The sequence below is a fragment of the Symphodus melops genome, assembly GCF_947650265.1.
Source record: "Symphodus melops genome assembly, chromosome: 23".
Classification (NCBI taxonomy): domain Eukaryota; kingdom Metazoa; phylum Chordata; class Actinopteri; order Labriformes; family Labridae; genus Symphodus; species Symphodus melops.
Genome location: NC_136713.1, coordinates 12,269,537 through 12,288,310, shown reverse-complemented (window position 1 = coordinate 12,288,310; position 18,774 = coordinate 12,269,537). Strand labels below are relative to the sequence as shown.

Below are 18,774 nucleotides of genomic sequence, written 5' to 3'. Positions count from 1 at the left end.
CACACACACACACACACACACACACACACACACACACACACACACACACACCTCCATGCATTGTTTTAAAGGAATGCACATCTGACCTTTTATGATCAAATATACCTTCTGATGCCGGATGCATCCCTCAAGGCTCCACATACGAGGTGCTCTGTCAGAAAATAAAGCTGGTCTATATGGAGTAAATGTCAAGGACCTGTACAGTAAAGGGCATTGTGAGTCCCAACATACAAAAGCATATTACTGGCAGCTAAACATCTCCTGGGATTCACTGTGATGAGAGACAGTTAGAATATCTGTCCCCTCCAATGAAGGAAGAACAGCCTCAAACACATCTCAAAGAAATGCTTTCTTTATTAGCTCTACAGATTTGTACAATATTTGCTTTTTACACCATGTACAAAAATGAAATCTATCAAATCCAGATGTTCACAGCGGTTTGTCCGAAGGGTCGATTATAAACGAGTGAATGTCCCCGGAGACTGAGAGTAACTGTGGATAGAGAAATACGTTTCCTGGTGTTAAAATAAACGGAGTGAATTTTTCCAGAAGCAACAAAAAAACAATGCAGCCAAATGTGCAAATTAAACCAAAACAAGCTGCTTCAGCCTCAGCATGTCATATTCCTAAAACCCCTCACTTCAAAAAAACACACCAAGCAGGAACTCACGGTGAGAAACTTACAGAGCTTATTCCCTGACGTTTGGCCAAAACTTACTAAAAGAAAAGTTGGATTCATGTAAAGTCTCGTTTTGAAACACAATCAGGAATTTTTTTTTTTTAGATTTGGCTCTAAAAGGGTCAGAGGTGAACTTTAGGTTGAGGTTAAAAAGTAAAAAAGGATCTGGTGCATAAAATCAGTGCTTGCTGTGTGTGTGTGTGTGTGTGTGTGGACCTTACATATGCTGAACAGTTCCTCAGGTGTGAGTTAGAAAAACACAGAAAGTTTAACTGAAGTAAACGGGTAACTGGTGAAGTCCCTTCTTCTCGTAAATCCCCACCCCGTTCAGACACTTGAACGTCTCATAACACGTCACGCAGCTTCAACGTGACTTCTGATCAAACTTTAAAATGAAAAAAATAAAAATAATAAATGATAAACACGCTCAGCAAAGAAGAGCCTTACGTCCTCACATCCCGGTCCCAACTTACAGGAAGAAAAGGAGAAATGTTGGCGGCAAAACTGAGAGGTGTACCGTGAAGCAAGACCGACCCGAGGTTACAAAACCGACCGACTCACGTCTGTGATGTTTTGAGAATGGTACCAAAATAAAGGATCTTCTTTTTTATTTACTGTGTCCCGCTCTTCTTCTGCGTTGAACTTAATTCATAAGCGGGCTACGCTGTGTTACGCTGCTATGATGTCACAGTATTTCATAGCTGACTCACTCCGTTTAACAAATAAAGGAAGGGTCGGGCTGTGGAAACGCAAACGAGACCAGAGTTAGCCGTACCAAACTGAACCAAAGCGGACAGCTCGGTGGAAACGGGAGCGTCAGTGCTAAACGAGGCCGATGTGCTCAAACAGTTTGAAAGCTCGCTCCGTCTTTTTAATCGCTCAGCAGCTTGTGCTTACATCTGACCCGTCGCTCAAATACTAGAGAGTGTTTTGGCTTTAAAACGCGAGGTATGAACCCAACCCTTTACTGGCCATGTTAGCTGTGCAGCACAGGTTACCATGGATACTCCACCAATCATACCGAAGGTTTAACAACCCTCGCCAACCCTTTATCTTGCTTTGAAGCACGGCCCTCAGTTTGCAGCCAACAAATAAAGATCAGCATTCTTTTTTCTTTTTTTTTTATCTTCACAAGCTGCAGAGTGCAAACTCAACTCTATGGAATTTTGCTAATGTGTTTTGGAGTTAGTTGTGAACTTTAAAGTGATTTTTCCAGCCTGTGATGTCTCAAACACACCTGATTGCTCTCCTCTTTGCACCTGTAAACTCGCTCTGGAAAAAGAAACGCAAGCATGACCGGATGAGTCATAGAAGAGGAGCTTGTTTACTTTTCCAGAGTCGGCTTTTCCAGCTGATCTCTAGCCGGGCATGAGCAGAGCCTGGGCTTTGTTGAGCGGTAACACGGACTCAGGGTGGCAGGGTCCCAGCTGCACGGGAGGAAACACACCGAGGCGAGAGTTCATGCTGGTTTCTGCCCCTCCGATGAAGCCGGAGGCGATCCACGGTGCAGGGTGCCGAGTGCTATGGAAGGGGCCGAGCGAGGAAGCGTTTCTGAGGCCGCACTGGAGAGGAGGGAGGGCTGTGAGAAACGAGACAGGAGACCAGGTTTGGGCGGAGTCCATGTCAGAAACAGTTTGAGGATGTGTGTGACCCATGGATGCGAGGAGGGACCCCCACAGACACAAGACAGATGTCTGCGAGGGGGCGGAGGGCGGGTGCGGGGAGGGGTGCTGCTGGTCCATTCCCCCGGTCTGTCGGTTGAGACTCTTGTTGGCCAGGAGGCAACATGGCGGGCGCTGGGCAGCAGGAGGAGCGTCCGAGTTCAGGTTCGGGGCTTCGAGGTGGGCGGGGCTAATCTCAGCTGGAGGTGGAAGTAGAGGGTGGCTGCTTTTGGAGAGACTGAGCTGGTGCAGCACAGCGCTGGTGGCAATCAGACCGGCTACACTGGTCAGATAGACGAGGCCGAGCATGCAGGAGACCTGCCAACAAATCACAAGATGAAAACAATTATTTATTTCTTAATTGCAAACTCTGCACACCAATTTTTCCATTTCGTTTAATGAATTTTAAGACAATTTTTTGTGTGATTTTGTGATCTTATCTTTGCAGAAATCTGGACGACGTTACACCAAAACATCTCTAATCGTTTACTCTTCTGTTGACTTCAGATTATTAAAGTGCTGACTCGGCATCTTTGTGTCCATTTGTGATTAACGACTAAAAATGAGTCCAATTAAAACAGCCTCTGTGGTGTGAAGTCTTCCTCTGCGTGTCCATGGAAACCACCCGCGCCTGTTTTTGTTTTGAATGGAAACGCGCTGCAGCGTCGCGATCAAGCTCACGTCACTGCAGGCGTTTGTTTCGTCTGAGTTGTCGAGGAGAGGGCCGAGCTGTTCTGCGCTCAAGCTTCCTTCCTCACTCGTTGCCTTTTTAGGACAACATGAAGCTCACTCTGGCTTTCCTTTTTTTTTTTTTTTTTTTTAATTCCCCCATGGATGTAAACATTCTGGCTGCCCTGACTTCCAGCTCAGCTTGTAGGATCAGCATTATGCTTTTTTAATATTCTGAGTTTTTATATCAGATAATAGAAAAAGGGGGAAGCGGTCATTAAAGACTTCCAGGCTCTCTTGCCGTTTCTCGATGCAGATCAAAAGACAAAAACAACAACGCCGCCGTCACCCTGAGAAGTTCCTCTGGAGCTTCTTACACGTGTAAACGTTCCGTCGGCTCACCTTGATAAAGTGCTGATAAATGGCTGTAAGTGCTTGACTCCACGCTGATTGCTCCAGGAGCACGCAGAGGTCGGTGTAGGTGAACCAACCACGTTTCATCCCCTGCCGCTCTGCGATGCTGGAGACAGAAAAAAACCAGAGTCAGAAATTGGCCTCTCGCTGCTTCTTCTTCTTCTTCTTCTTCAACATGAATCAGAGTGGATTTAAGCTTCTTCTTCTCTGCTTTTTTTTTTGTCGTTAAATAATTCATTTGGACACCATTGTGTACGTTAGTTGCACATGGCTGAACCACTGACCTGGTTTCCAGCTGACTAAGAATATCAAATAAGTCATTTGGCTCTGTGAAGAGGCTCCACTCCTGGAAAAGAAAAAAAGTCGTGTTAAGTCTGGGACAAAGAGGCGGGGACAAACGCGCCCTGCAGGTCGCGGCTTGTAAATACGGCGACACTCACGATGGCGTTCAAGAAGTTCATCTCCAGGGTGTTGATGGTTTTGACGTCCAGCTTCCCGGCGGCCCCCCACTCATCGTTGAAAACCTCTTCTTCTTCGCCTTCGTCGTACAGGTATTTGCTGGCAACCATCTGATTGCATAGTCAGGACACAGTAGCTGTCAATGACTCATCACCAGTACATGCAGGTACATGATTGTAGCAAAGAGCAGCTGGGTAACTAGAGTATGTCACTTCAACCTGGCCCGCGCCGTTTAGATGGGACAAATAACACTGTGACACATTTAGAAAGGTCCTTTGAACACAGCGGCTCACATACCATGGAGATCAGGAAGAGGTCAGAGGAGGAGATCTTTTGTAGGTATTCTGGGTTTCTATGTCGGAGCCTTTCTATGTAAACGAGAGCCAGCATCATGGCACACGGAGAGATGCAGGCCTCCCTGAAGAAACAAAGAGAACTTTCAGATGCTTTCATGACTGGCAGTGACACGTTCAGTTTCTTTAAAAGATACAAATCAAACACAAGCAGAACCAACCTGGACACATGGGCAGCATACTTCTTCTGGAGCTTTCGTATCGGGCTTGGGGCAGACTTCTGGAAGATTTCGACTGCAATATCTGGAATCAAAAGAGAGAGTGAACTGATCTGATCGCACCTTCTACTGGTCTTCAGAAGTCTCTTCTGTGTTTTTAAAAAGTTTGTTACACACTACTTCATTTACATTTTGCTAAGGTTGTCTTTTCGAGCAGTGGGTCACAACTGATTTAAATTCAAAATCCAGAACCGAGTCCGTCATGAAAAATCGCCACCCAGATTTCTGATATTTTTCAACCAATCAGATTTATTCTATGAGAAATCACGCTGTCTTCTTTTTCATAGCACACTTTTGCGACCAACTTCAAACGGCTCCGTGACCCACTTTCGGGTCCCAACCCACCAGTTGAGAACCACTGTTAAGGGTATGAAACCACCCTTTAACTTTTTAATATTTTGTCATTTTACTATTGCAATCAAGAATCTGAAAAACTAGGGTGCTTAGCTGTAAGTAAAAAAATATGAATACCGGTAATTTGAAGCGGCACCAGTGGCCAAGTGGCTTGTGTGTGTGCCCCATGTACAGAGGCTACACAACCTGTTCCCACAATCTCCCTGATTGTTGTCCTATTTCTAATTAACAGTCATATAAAGCTCAAAATTAACATTACAATTATAAATATAATAATGTTAAGATCATATTCAGATCAATCATGTTAATACAAGAGATTTTGGACTCCTTGTTTTTTTATTAAAAAACACAGCGAGCACCAAACAGCCCAAACAAGTTATAATGAATTCAAGATGGAAACGCGTGACAACCAGGAAGTGAGACACAACATGTCCACACGCCCTGTTTGTTTAACCCAGTTGAAAACTCACCTGTCACAGGGCACGACAGGTCATCTAGAGAAACGTCTGAGTCCAGGCCATAGTACAGCCGCTTCCTCACCCGTTCAGTCAACTTCTGGTGTCCAGGTAGAAACTGAAAAAAACAATAAAAACAAGAGCTCACAGATAGCTCAACCAAAAGACCACAGCGGGTAACATTACTGAGCAGGAAAAGAGCTCAGAGTTAATTCATCCCCATGCTAAGACTATTATATGAGTTTTCCATCAACATCACTTTAATATCCCTATTATAAAGATAATGTACCATGCTGTTTAACTTTAGCTTAGCAACCGCCAGGCCCTTAGCAACAGCAACTAAATAACTTAGCTAAAGCCAGCTAACTAACTTACTGGCGTAAGCTACAGTACCTTAAGTTACTTTTGATTAAATGTGGTATTATTAAAGCAATGTAACACTTAGTTATACATTTATATGAAGGCAACTTCGTTACATAGCTAGGTAAAGCCAAAAACACCCGAGGTCATCACATTTAGAAAAAGGTACACAACGTTCAGTTAGCTTCAGCGGCTAACGTTAGCTTCGGCGACTGTTTGTTGTCCTGTCGTAAAAACATACCGTGAACTCCTGAAAGTCCGAAAACTGAAACGTCCTCTCGTTAAACAACGCGTCGAAATCCATGTTTACTATGGATGTAACATCGGTTGGCTGAACGTCGAAGAAGACGACTTGTTTTGGCCTGGCTCTTCGCCCCGTCTGTCACGTTAAGCTCGTCTGATAGCTACACGGAGGAGCGGAGCCTCCAGCTGTTCGTTTCCCGTCTGACAGCAGGCAGAGCGGGAAGGAGAGGAGAGAAAGGGGGGGGGGAGCTATTACACAACTAGTTGTAAACTGCCTTTGGCCTTATGACACATTTATTTATATCTTACTCATGATAGTGTTTCCATTTTCCCATGCATGCTCTAATTTTGTAAATGTGTAATGACATGGATGAAGAAACTTCTTTAGTTAAAACTTTGCATGACTGAATATTGATCCAATAATCACGAGTTATTTGCAGAGGTATATGAAATACGAAGCTCTGTAAATGGGAATGACACCCCCTCCCCAGCACCCTGTTTTTATCCTAAATAAAATAGCCTCTTTTATTTATCTTAAATCACTGAGGTTGTTTTTATGTGCCTTTTTGTCGTTGTTGCAGTTCTGAAGTTAGAAATATGCAGGCATCTAAACCAGAGCTTTACTTCTTTAAATGTATTTATTGGATTGAAACACACAATAATGCAAACAAAAATAATAAAAAGACCAACTTTTTTTTATTTCTCATGACAATTTTACACAAAAATATATACATATGTAATAATCATGAGAGGTAGATATACAAAGTCTGTGATTTTGTGATTCTTATTGTGATTATAGGTATGGCTTTATAGATCTTGTATACCAGTTTTACATGAGATAAGAAAAATGATGGCCAATATTACTGTACAGACTTTATAGTGTCTCTCTATGCCCACTTAAAAAACACAGCGTATAGGCAGATTCAACTAACTTGTTTCTATAAAAACCAAAGTACTCAGTCACACTGCCTCCACGAGAAAGGATTGTTTTTAACTGCAGCAACATTGATTTTAAAAGTTATGTTTCACTCCAAAACAATGTTTGAAAAGTCACAACCTCCAAAGTTTACATTAAAGGTCACATATTCTCCCCGTTTCTAACCAGCTCCCGAACACACGTTTGTGAAGTTTCCTGTTGTAAATCCCCTCTGATCCTGTATTTGATCATGTCTAAACCCCTCTATTTCAGCCCTGCTCAGAACAGGCTGTTTCTGTGTCTGTAGCTTTAAATATGTAAATGAGCTGTCTAACCACGCCCCTTTTTAGAAGGGTTTGGTGTCTCTGGCTTTCTCACTCCATGTTCTATTGTTTATGGTAAGAGGGCAGAACAAACACCTAGCTGTGGGAGTGTCACCCACCTGGGGGAGGGGCTACTGCCCTTTGTGATGTCATGAAGGGAAAACGGCCTGTTTGAGCACACATTTACTGAAAAGTGGAGCAGGCAGAAGACCGAGAGGATGGACTTTTCTCATCACTGGGGGGTTTTTAGACAGACTCGGGACACATGTTAAGAGTTAGATGAACATAGTGAAGCGCACTCAGAATATATGACCTTTAACTTTTGTGTATTCATTCATCCTTGCCAAGAGTTTAGAAGACGCACTGATCTCACGAGCGATGCACACTATGCACTTTAAAAAACAGTAGAAAGACCCTTACATCAATAAAATATAACTGAATACAATTCCTGACACCAACTAAATATAAGTCAGACTGATTAGAGTTTTGTTCTTTCTTTTTTGCTCTTTCCCTTTTATCACTTTAAATAAGTTAAATCAAGTCAGATATTTAAAACTACACACAGGTAAAAGAAAATACTCCTTTTGTCTTTCGTAGACAATCATAGGGCGAAAACAAACAAAGGCAGATTTGGCGTTTGAAAATCAGGCCTTTCAAAGCGTGTCACCCACAAGAAGGCATCTCTTTGTTTTTACACCGTAACTTTCCATTGCACATTCGGTTTTTAATCCTAACAATAAATAACATTTAAAATAATACTAAGAGTTCTGAAAGTATTGAACGTTTTTCACGTTTAAAAGTGGACTCAAACGGTGGAGATAGTAGCATCAGTGGCCGTGGCCCGAAGACATCGATGGCGGCTGCAGTTTCTCCGACTTTCGGTCTTTGGTTTCCGTGTCTGACGAGGAGTCGGAGTCCTGTGCCTGCTGCTGCTTCATCCACATGTCTGCGTACAGACCTCCCTTCAGCAGAAGTTCCTCGTGTCTACGATTGGGGGGGAGAAAAAGAAAAGTGACTCACTTGGAGCTAAATGGTAAAAAGAGACGTGCTGTACGGTTCAAAGGTAACGAGGGGAACTTACCGTCCTCGCTCGGCGATGCGGCCATCATTGATAACAAGAATCTGGTCTGCTCCAATTATCGTAGACAACCTTTAATTCATTGAAGAGACGCAAACACGGTAATGTATTCAGTGATTTCCTGAAAGAATGGAAATTTGAATCCAATAAAACATAACGCACGTGCGTCTCTTACCTGTGAGCTACAACAACTGTTGTACGATTGGTGCAGACTTTGGACAACGAGGCTTGAATGTTGCGCTCCGTTTGCGTGTCGAGTGCGGACGTGGCCTGCGGAAACACATCGTGGGTGCACACTTAGAAAAAAAAAAAAAACAGCAACAATGCTCGCTTCTGTGACTCCCGCAGCAAGAGTCTGAAAGGTCACAGCTGATGCATAAATGGCAACAGTGAGGATGTGTGAGACCAATCCACTCATTCAACGACTGCAACCAAAAGAGGGCACGCTAAGATCACCTGGTCTCTGGAAAGCAGGTTTAGATTTTTTTTTTTCTACAGTAGTTTGGGTTTCTTTATGCTCATAAAGTACATATTTAATAATCCGCACTGATCCGTCAGAAATGTGCCAGCTGCTCTCTGGTCCGTCAAGTCAAAAAGGTGGTTCCCCTGCTCGAGATCACATTTTGTCCTCAGTCTGCCTTTCTACTTTAATATAGTTCCTCCTTTTCGTAACCTCACCTCATCCAGCAGAATGATCTGAGGTGCTTTGAGAATTGTCCGGGCGATGGCCACGCGTTGCTTCTCTCCTCCGCTCAGCTTCAGACCTCTCTCTCCAACCTGTGTTTCATAACCTGCGGGGAGAAGAACGCACCGCTGAGAAGTCAGCAGATCGTACATTTCCTCTGTCCCGCTCAGACAAAGCCCAAACAACCTCCACCCGATAGATGACGGACCACTTCAAAGAAAGCAGCAGGGTTATTGGATGCACTACCGTCAGGGAAGGTCATGATTTTATCGTGGATGTCGGCAGCTAACGCAGCCTCCTCCACCTCCTGGTCGCTGGCCGAGATGCGTCCGTAGCGGATGTTGTCCCGGATGGTGTCGTTGAAAAGCACGGTGTCCTGAGGTACCACGCCGATGTGAGCTCGCAGAGACGTCTGCTTTACCTGAGGAGAGCCAATGAAAAGTCTTTCTTAAAGACCTGCAGCCTGAGGGTCAAAGTCATACGAGGCCTTTCAAATACAAAGAACATTTAGCCTCAGACGGCTCAACGTCGTTTTTACTTTTACTGTAAGGCTCGAAGTTAATTCAGTTTGATCAAAGAGGCGTTGTGTAAACTTCAGTGTATTTTGTAGGTTCTTGTCATTGTAACGTGATCTCATGAGCTTCTTCTGGTGCCCCGACATTTACTTTGGAAATATCCTGGCCGTCGATGCTGATGCAGCCTCCCTGGACGTCATAGAAACGGAAGAGGAGGCGAACGATGGTGCTCTTCCCTGAGCCTGATGGACCCACCTGGAGGAAGAGTTTCACCTTTAGAAGAGCGTGCAGACCAGACGGCAAACTCGTTTAAATGTTTCTTTGACTTACGAGAGCAACAGTCTGTCCCGGGAGGACGGTGAAGGAAACGTCCTTGAGAATCTCCTTGCTGTAAAACAGGAGAGAAAGCTAGGAAGTTAAAATCCTGAGAAAAGAGAACTTGGCCGTCACGTGACCTCTGACGTATCAGAGCAAAGCATGGAGCAAAGTTGTAGGACACGCCCACGCAGGGAGCTCTCTCAAAGACACGCCCACCCACCCAGAAGCACCGCCCACATTTCCCTTTGGCTGCCAAACAGAGCTGGCCAATCGGAGGAAAGTGGGAATATGGGGAGGCGGGGCCTTAAAGAGGCAGCAGCTGGAATGAGGGATTTTACCAACGCCAGCATCCGACCAATAAGAGAGCTTCACATGACGCTACGCGGTCTCAATAGGTGACATCATCACCGTGACATTAACTTACCCATTGGTGTAGCTGAAGTAAACGTTCTCAAACTCCACCTTTCCCAATTTGTAGAGAAAACTTCCTGCGTTCACAACGTCCTTCACCTGCACAAGACCAAAAAAAGGCAATATTAACAAGAGCATCTTAATACAGCTCCTGTTTAATGTGGAGAACACCAACAGCTGAACGCTCGCCCCCTTAAGTGATCTTTTTTCCCGCAGCAAGTCAGAGTGAGCTGACATGAGAACGCAGCAGGATGTAATCAGGAGAATTCACATGGAGAGACGGGGGGGGGGTTCTGTCCTGCGACCAGCGCAGGGTGCACAGACTGTATGTCAGAGACTGGAAGAAAGGGATGCATCGTTTTCTTCTTCGCTCTTCTGACGATATTGTTATTCTGTCAAACTAAACAAAGAATCAAAATGTTCTGATGAGTGTTGTACAGCTTTGTCAGCCACTTCAACGTTCCTCTTTTTACATCCTGTCTTTGCCTCAGGAGCCTGAAATGATCTGGATATTTTCAGGAGTGTATGTGTGTGTGTGTGTGTGTGTGTGTGTGTGTGTGTGTAATCAGCTCTCGGTACCTCTTCTTCCTCTTCAAAGAGCTTGAACATGCTTTCCATGTCGATGAAGGAATTCTGGATCATTCTGCGGTAAACACAAGAAGAAACAGGAGGACTGCAGAGTGCTTTCTTTTAACTCTGGTTTCAATGTGATCATTTAGGATAAGTTTATTTATTATTATTTTAAATTTAAATGACTAGAAATTTGAGGGCAGATCTAAAACCATGTGCTAACACACTCTGAACGTGTCCTCTTACCTGTAGTAGGTTCCAAACCAGTTGAGGGGGGTGTACAGCTGGATGATGTAGGTACCAAAGAGAACGAAGTCGCCAACCTAAGATGGGAGAGTCGCTTTTAAGGTTGCGCTTCAAACTGTGATTAATAAGAGTCCAGGTCCGGAGACCGGAGGATAGAGAGGTGATCGGTACCTGAAACCTTCCCTCGGTCACAAAGTACGCACAGAGCAGAGAGCCGGCCAGCAGCCCCGATCCGATGATGAGGTTCTGAGTTTGGTTCAGGAAGGCCAGCGACGCCTGAGTCTTCCACTCGGACACCTAAACGCAGTGAGAGAAACGTTTAAAGGCGGATCGGCTGCAAATCTTCTTCATCATCTGATAAACGCAGACGAGTAAATCTGCATTCGAGCTCCTAAAATGTTTTTTTTCCCATGTGGTGTCTCTGATCTCTCTTTATTTTGTTCTGCTTTTCAAACCCTCCTGTACTCTTTTACCTCTTCTACATGCTTTTCCAACGTGGTTTTAAACTGCAAATAAACTGAACTGATTTCTCTTTGACGCACATCTGGACACATTTCACCTGCGTCCTCCGCCTCAAAACAAACTGTGCTTTGTTCTTTTGATGAATTTCTCCTTTTTATTATAAAAAGGGGAACAAAACGACACAGACTGGCGCTGCTAGCCAGTGGTCAGAGTCCTCCAAGCAGGCGGCCCGGGTCCAAGTCCAACCTGTGGCTCCTTTCCTGCGTGTCATTCGCCTTGATTTGAAAACTAAAACTGATGGCAAAAGATTAGAGCACAACGTTTGTGTTCCACTTCTGACACAGTGAGCACGCCCACACGCTCCTCTGCACGCACACTTTGAGCTCAGGATTTAGGGCGTGGGTGACACAGCAGAGGACGTTTGGACCGCCTTTGGAGAGCACGCCGGTAACGCTTCAAAATGAAAAGAAGATTCATGTTTCGGGTCGCCGACTCTGGTTGTGCTTTTTTTTTTTTTTTTTTTTTTTTAAATCAACAAGGTTTAAAAACGTCACTGACAAGATATAAATGGAGCCCTGCGGTAGCCCAGGTGGATCTACTATGTGACCTGCGAACCGCCCCGATGCCAACCAATCATTATCACACTCTGTCGACTTAAACCTCTCGGCCTCTCACTCCTCTCTGCTGCTGGGAAATCTTCCCTCCAGCATGTCTGCAAGGTGTCAGTATCATTACATGCACATTCAGGTTCTGCACTGACACTGCTTTCAATGTATGCACTTCAGCAGCGGTCCCACTCACCTGATATTTCAGGATGGCGTCCTCGAACCGCCTCACCTCGTAGTTCTCTGCGTTGTAATATTTCACCTGTTCGATAAAAACAGAGGATTTTAAAAAAAGGAACGCCTCCCAGGCCGGAGCACGCCGCTGACATCTGACTGAAGGTTTCCCCCGTACCGTCTCAAAGTTCAACAACGAGTCCACAGCTTTGGTTTTGGCGTTGTTGTCCTGCTGGTTCATGTCGCGCCTGTACTTCGTTCTCCATTCGGTGATGATGATGGTCAGAGCTGCATCAAAAGGTCCTTCAAGTCAAATCTGACCTTTTTGATTTCATGATTGCACGGTGAATGTATGCGCCACTTACTGAGGTACAGGGTCATGCAGACGAAGACGATCAGGCCGAACCAGGCGTTGAAATAAGTGATGAAGTAGATGATGGAGATGACGATATCTGCGATGGTTGGGACGATGCTGAACACGATGTAGCTGACGAGGAGAACGAGAGACATTCATAAGAAACGTTCAGGAAACACACGTTCAGTAAATCGCCTCCTTCGTTATCCCAAACGTCTCCAACCTGAGCAGGCTGTTAATGGAGGACGTGCCTCGGTCGATGCTGCGCAGGACGTCCCCCGTCTTGCGTCCGAGGTGCCAGCGCAGGGAGAGGGCGTGCAGGTGGGAGAAGAGGCGCACCTGCACCACGCGGTTGGTGAACTGCTGCACGCGGATCCAGAGGAAGGAGCGCAGGTTGCTGACAAACCCCGACGCTCCTGAGAGGGAGGATGAGGAGGAGGAGAAGAAGAAGAGGAGGAGGAGGAGGAGAAGAAGGAAGAGGAGGAGAAGGAAGAGGAGGAGGAAGAGGAGAAGAAGGAAGAGGAGGAGAAGGTGGAGGAGGAGGAAGAGGAGAAGAAGGAAGAGGAGGAGAAGGAGGAGGAGAAGAAGGAGAAGAAGAAGGAAGAAGAGTCGACTTAAAGACGATGTTGAATTAACCGTTTTAAAAAAACGAACAATCAGGAGTTGTTCTTACCTGCTCCGCCGCCCTGGAAGAACTTGAGCAGCACATAAATACACACTGTAGTAGCCAGAGCGTGCCAGGGGCTGCCGTCAGTCAGTTCATTCACTGAGAGAGAGAGAGAGAGAGAGAGAGAGAGAGAGATTCAGGATGAAGAACATGAATCATACGTTGTCTCTCTTTGCATGTGGCGTGGGAGCAAACTTGAGTTCATAAAAACGACTTCGGCTCAACTCGAAGGTCAAACTGAAAAAAGTGACTCACCGATGTTTTTGTAGTAAATGGGCACGAAGACATTGATCGCCCTCTCGATTCCGAGCAGACCCAGGCAGAAGACGACGAGCATCTGGAGGAAGAGGTTTCCTCGCGGCCACAGGTAGGGGACGAGAAGCCGCACTTTCTTCCTGAAGCCCTGCCAGGTGGACTGGTTCTCCTCCGCTCCGCCCAGCAGACTCTGAGGACCAGAAAAAAACACACCAAACTCCAGACCAGACCGCACGCCGTCCTCTTTGTGAGGACGAGGTGAGGGAGGTCACTTACCTGGGCGCTGTTCTCCACGTCCCGCTCGTCTTCGTTTATCAGCAGCATGTACGGTCTCCGCGGCAACCCGGGAGCTTTGAGACCGACGAAGAAGAGCAGCCCGGCGCCGGTGTAGCGCATCAGCCACAGGGCGAACTGCACCTGAGGGGGTCAGAGCAGATCAACGTGAAGGGATCAGACCGCGCACGTACACGACGTGCTCTTTACGTTACGTTTTAAAACGTTGTTTTCGAAGGATTTAAAAATAAAGAGTTCAACCCACGTCTTCAGAGAGAGGCAGTGAGACTTACTTCTACTTATTTTCATCATGAAAGAAACAAAGCGTTAAAAAAATCTCTCTGAAAGTCTGATATCGGGTTGTAGATCTCAGGCTGGAGGGACTTTCACTCAACAACTTCGACAATAAAATAAAACAAAATTAAAATTCAATCAAACCCCTGTTTGATTGACGTACTATTTTAGGCGTTTTTCACAAAGAAGGAAGCCTCTGAGGCTCAAACTTCAAGTCATGCTGATAATTACACAAGCCATGACTCAGCGTGGGAGGGGTGACATTCGGTCTTGTGATTTGATTGGTTAACCGTGTGCCGGGTTTCAGGATGTGAAAGTCAGACTCAGCAATGACTCAGCAGAAAAAGAAGAAGAAGAAAAAAAAGTCTTGCGGTGTGTTTTGAATGCCTGGATGTGAACAAACCTGCTTTGTACAGGCTGCACAACCTCACTCAGAGACACACCTATGAATAATCTATCACCACACTGTGGCCTGTTTACAAGTGTTAAAACAACATCACAGAGTTATCAGCCCATCGTTTGAGTCACATCAGAGACACCAATAAAGGGTGACGCATCGTTGAAAGAGGCGATAAAGGTTGTTAAGATAAGATGGTACAGAGGCTGCAGAAGATGTCGTTCAGGTTTTCCGAGTTCAGCGCTGTGTGAAAATAGAGTCGCAAAAACACGAAGTATCTTAAAACGAGGAAGTTAGGACGTTAGATGAGATTCATAAAGAACCAAAAGGCCGTGCAAACTAAAAACAAGCTCTTCAGTCTGCTACAAAGAGCATTTTTAAGAGGCACATGTGCTCACGACGCGTTTACGAAACGTGCTGCTAAAACTGAGAGGCTTTACTTGAATTAAACACATTGTTCAGTTACGGAGAAAAAAAACAACAAACGTTTGGATTATTTTCGCAACGAATAAAAATGTGCGCAACTATCCGCATCTAATGCTGTTGCAACTTTCCCCGGAGTCAAAGTCTACAAACCCTGGAGTCCACGGAGGAAACAAAAAGCACCCATTGTTCTGAAAAAACAGTGATCCTGACTTAATGGTGCCGAACTGGAAATGAGATTTGGATAATTGTAAAAATCGAGAATTAACCTCGAAAGATCAAGTGACTCATGTCGTTGTGATTTTCCTGTAAATCTGTCAGAATATTTCAATCCTGTACTGTGGTGCTCAGATTTCAAGGTGCCTGTCCTGAAATATTTAGAGAAATTTCCAGGAGGTCATGTGTGAAAAACCTTCTCAAAGCTGATCTCACGTTCCCTCTCTCCTCACCTGCTGCCGATCGTCCTCCAGACCCCACCACCAGTGAGGACTGTACCAGGAGACGAAGGCCAGGTTCTCCGCCGAGAACGCCAGGGCCCAGAACAGCAGCAGGGCCGCGCTGTGGCCCCTCGTGCGATCCATCACCAGCACCCTGCGCCTCTCCGTCCTGAGCAGCGCTACGGCCCAGACCCAGCCGAGCGCCGAGAAACAGCCGTACAGAACCACGTAACCCGGGAGCTCTCCTCCGCTGGCGGCTCGCCACACCAGCCCCCCGATAAACTGTAACAGGAGGAGGACGGAGACCACCTGCTGGAGGCCGTAGAGGCGAGAGCGGGGGACGAACTTGGGCTCCATCGCTGTGCCGTATTTCTGGTAGAAGATGCAGTGGACGGTGCCGAGGAAGAAGGCGACGCTGAGGAGGATGGAGGGCACCAGGGTGAAGTAGAAGCAGGGGGCGATGCCTTCATCCACCCAGGTGAGGGAGATGGAGGCGTTGACTTCACAGTAGCTTTGAAGGAACACCATGGCTGCACCTGGAGAGAGAGTGTGTGAAGAAACCGATGTGATTAACAGACTAAAGTTGTGCGGTAAGGAAACGAGGATTCAGAATCGGGCGAATCAGATCGCCAAAATGAAACAGGGACACTGAATTCTCTTTCGCAAGCAGCAAATCCAGTTTTTGTCTCAAGTTATTCCCAACAAGTTCTCATGAGTTAAACTTTTATCTGCCTCCTTCGGGATGCTGTCGTGCTTGTTGCTCTCCTCTCCGCCTGCAGCTCATCATCGTGCCCTCTGTGAACAGGCTGCTAGATGCCAGTGTTGTAGTTCTCCAGTTGTAGTTGTAGTTCTCTTCTTAAAGGTCATGGCCTCGCTCTGAACTCAAATATAGCTTTCATTCGAAGCCAGAGATGCAGGGAAATCCATCTGACTAAAAACTGCCTCGACCAAAAGCTGGTTTTTCCTTCTTTTTTTACGCGTCTTTAAATGTGTCTTGTATGCATGACTCGGCTGTCTGGGACATTTCGCTGAGTCACGGTTCACTAAAAACCACCTTCTTCAGCTGCTGCTTGCAAAAAGAAAAACTTTGTCACCTATTCTGCCAAAACATTACAAACATGTTTGCTAAAGGGTAGCATTAAAATAAACTTCACAAGAATGATTAACTGAGTTTTTAACCTTTCCTAAATATGCTAAACTGAAAAGGTGAAGACAAAACAAGCAATGATATCCCCACTACACCATCTGCATGCATTATTAAAAAAAGCTGTAAAAAAAATAACATTATAAATAAATACATTTATTTACCTTTATTTCCAGGTGGTTGCCGTCCACAGTCCACTTAGCTGTTAGCTTAGCTTCGTCGTCTAAACGCAGTTAAGACTCTTACAGCGGATTTAATGGTGACACTGGTGAGAGTCGGTGCTGTTCAGTGAAGTTTCTGTCACCAACACGTTATAAATGTGTCTTGAACTCATGCTGCTGCTGCGGCTTCTGAGTGTCCTTGCTACGCATGTTAAACAATCCCCCCCCTCATCGATGACTCGGCGATCGACACTTTACACAACATTGTTCGACTACATGCCCTGGGACTCAGCGCCCTCTAGAGGTTGGCGACGGAGCTGTTATAAAAAACAGCAGGTGTTAAGGAGTATTCCCACTTGTTTTTTCGTCTCCATAGTGTGAACTCACTTCTGATTAATTACGGATTACTTGAATGACTAAAATAATGCTTTGTGTAACTTCTCACAACCCTCAAGCTCTAATAGTCTTGGATTAAAAACCAATCACTTCAATCTCATCAAGAAACACAAACTGATAACCTCGTCATGTTTTCAGCTCATTCTCATGTGTTCTTTGTTGCGTATTTTATATTACATAAACATATTCATTTCATCCTCTTACTGCCATTGAGAGCTTTGCCAGGTAACTTTTTTTCTCCTTTATAGTCGATCTTATGAATCATTCGAGAATGCAATACGACAACATGACCAGCAGGGGGCAGTAAATACTAAGGAATAAACAGAGGTAACCACTATGTCTGACTGATGTGTGAACAATAGCTCATAAAAGCTCCATCACAAAAGGTCCCACAGGTAGCGAGGGGAAAAAATACTTCAGCTGGATAACAGTGACATATAATGGCATGAATATTATTACTAATGGTGTAATTTCACTGCTATATTTAGGCCGCTGAATGAGTGATTAATGACTGCAGCAACATAACCCAAGTGCCTCTTCTGCTGAGAAGAGTAATTTTCAAGTCAAAGGAACATAAAAAGCATCGTCTTGGAGTGACGGAGGGTTTTAAGTTAAGAGCTTTTCCCATCAAACTGTAAATTCAAGGCTGTGCACAAAGAAGGGAAGTGACTCAAAAGGCAGCTGTCGCATGTGTCCGTCCTATGGGGAGGAATAAAAGGCTGCTCAGAAACAAAGTGTACCTGTGTGTGTGTGTGTGTGTGTGTGGAAGAAGAAAAAAATAGGGGGAAGTATATCCTGGTGTATAGAAACAGAAAGAATAAAAAAGGGAAGGGAAAGAGCTTCTGATGTCTGGTGAGAGCTAGCACCCACACACTCACACTGGGATGAAATAAAGGGATAAATCTTATCATTTAGAGGCTTCACAATGGGAATAAAGAGCTGCTAATCTGCTTCATCTCGCCGGCTCTTTTGTGCGAGTGGAAATGGACCTTCTGTCCATCGCCTCGCCTCTTTTGTCTCCCCGTGGATGTGACGGCCTGCCCATCACAGCCCTCATCTCTCTCCATGGACTCAGCTGGAGCCCTTTAGGTGGCTCTTTTTTCCCCCCTCTCTCCTCTTCCACCTTCCTCTTTCATTTCGTTCCCATTTATGCTTCTCTCATTGTCCGCCTGACACACATATGGAAGGTGTTGGGGATAAGGCGGATGTGCATGCCAATCTAATCCCTTGATTTAGTGGGGAAAAGAATATGGGCGGTGTTAGGAAAGCCACGTCCAATCTCATTAGCACTGAGAGCGATCGATACAGCTTTGGGTTGTGCTGAATGGGATTCACTGAAGGATTGTGAATTCAGTTCGCTGCAGATGACCTTTGCAACCGTTAATACTCACAAATCACACATGATCTTTTGTGTGCGAGAGCAGCGAACAAGTGTGCAGACAGGCTGTTCATATGGAGAGGGGGGAGAACCTACTGTACCTCTGCTGCACAGCTCGATGCACCAAGATTTCATTTACCATCTAAATGGAGACAAAGAGGGACATTTGTAGATTATTTCACCTCTATCAGTGACCTGACTGATACATCGGGTGATGATATTTAAGGGTCAAGCACAGTATGTCCACACTGGAAGAAGAGTTACACACGTTGGGCGATTGAGAAAAGGTGTCATGATTCAGTTTTGATTCTCATTTTTTCCCCCCCTTGTGTTTCTGTGTGTTAATGTTTCCCAGTGAAGTGTTATTGTGTTTACTTGTTTAAGTCTTTAGTGTTTCCTGTTCTATTTCGCAACGTCTTCTCCCTG

At 45.3% G+C, this 18,774-nt stretch overlaps 3 protein-coding genes across 4 annotated transcripts in view; 1 reads left to right on the top strand and 2 right to left on the bottom strand.

The window, feature by feature from the left end:
- The window catches only part of mdh1b (malate dehydrogenase 1B, NAD (soluble)), a 38,465-nt gene that overhangs the window by 19,379 nt on the left and 312 nt on the right, over positions 1–18,774 (top strand). The window contains exon 11 of one of the 2 annotated variants that reach the window (XM_079336560.1): positions 2,789–2,856. The exons of the other annotated variant lie outside the window; for it this stretch is intronic. Coding sequence (XP_079192686.1) covers positions 2,789–2,841 — 53 coding nt within the window. The 3' untranslated portion in view covers positions 2,842–2,856. Of the gene's footprint in view, positions 1–2,788; positions 2,857–18,774 lie in introns of those variants that run through there. 2 annotated transcript variants of the gene reach the window in all.
- On the bottom strand, positions 337–6,102 carry cnppd1 (cyclin Pas1/PHO80 domain containing 1). Its single transcript, XM_079336565.1, has 8 exons — positions 5,864–6,102; positions 5,278–5,380; positions 4,397–4,478; positions 4,180–4,300; positions 3,864–3,992; positions 3,708–3,769; positions 3,412–3,529; positions 337–2,658 (listed from the first exon to the last, which is right to left on the bottom strand). Exons 1-8 carry the CDS (start codon positions 5,924–5,926, stop codon positions 2,038–2,040), a joined length of 1,299 nt encoding a protein of 432 aa, XP_079192691.1. The 5' UTR covers positions 5,927–6,102; the 3' UTR covers positions 337–2,037.
- abcb6a (ATP binding cassette subfamily B member 6 (LAN blood group) a) lies at positions 6,540–16,913 on the bottom strand. Its single transcript, XM_079336556.1, has 20 exons — positions 16,578–16,913; positions 15,282–15,805; positions 13,722–13,862; positions 13,446–13,635; positions 13,197–13,289; positions 12,747–12,939; positions 12,534–12,655; positions 12,347–12,456; positions 12,191–12,256; positions 11,099–11,224; positions 10,928–11,004; positions 10,691–10,754; positions 10,125–10,210; positions 9,713–9,770; positions 9,533–9,637; positions 9,114–9,288; positions 8,861–8,973; positions 8,358–8,452; positions 8,186–8,254; positions 6,540–8,088 (listed from the first exon to the last, which is right to left on the bottom strand). The coding sequence occupies exons 2-20, from the start codon at positions 15,795–15,797 to the stop codon at positions 7,932–7,934; spliced, it is 2,556 nt and encodes an 851-aa protein (XP_079192682.1). The 5' UTR covers positions 15,798–15,805; positions 16,578–16,913; the 3' UTR covers positions 6,540–7,931.

Coding starts and splice junctions, on each gene's coding strand:
- cnppd1 (XM_079336565.1), bottom strand. CDS start 5,926: ATGGATTTCGACGCGTTGTTTAACGAGAGGACGTTTCAGTTTTCGGAC. Junction 4,301..4,396: donor TATGCTGCCCATGTGTCCAG/GTTGGTTCTGCT, acceptor TTGTTTCTTCAG/GGAGGCCTGCATCTCTCCGT. Junction 3,530..3,707: donor CTTAGTCAGCTGGAAACCAG/GTCAGTGGTTCA, acceptor TTCTGTCTCCAG/CATCGCAGAGCGGCAGGGGA.
- abcb6a (XM_079336556.1), bottom strand. CDS start 15,797: ATGGTGTTCCTTCAAAGCTACTGTGAAGTCAACGCCTCCATCTCCCTC. Junction 12,656..12,746: donor TCCATTAACAGCCTGCTCAG/GTTGGAGACGTT, acceptor TCTCCTCGTCAG/CTACATCGTGTTCAGCATCG. Junction 9,289..9,532: donor ACGGCCAGGATATTTCCAAA/GTAAATGTCGGG, acceptor GGCTCTCCTCAG/GTAAAGCAGACGTCTCTGCG.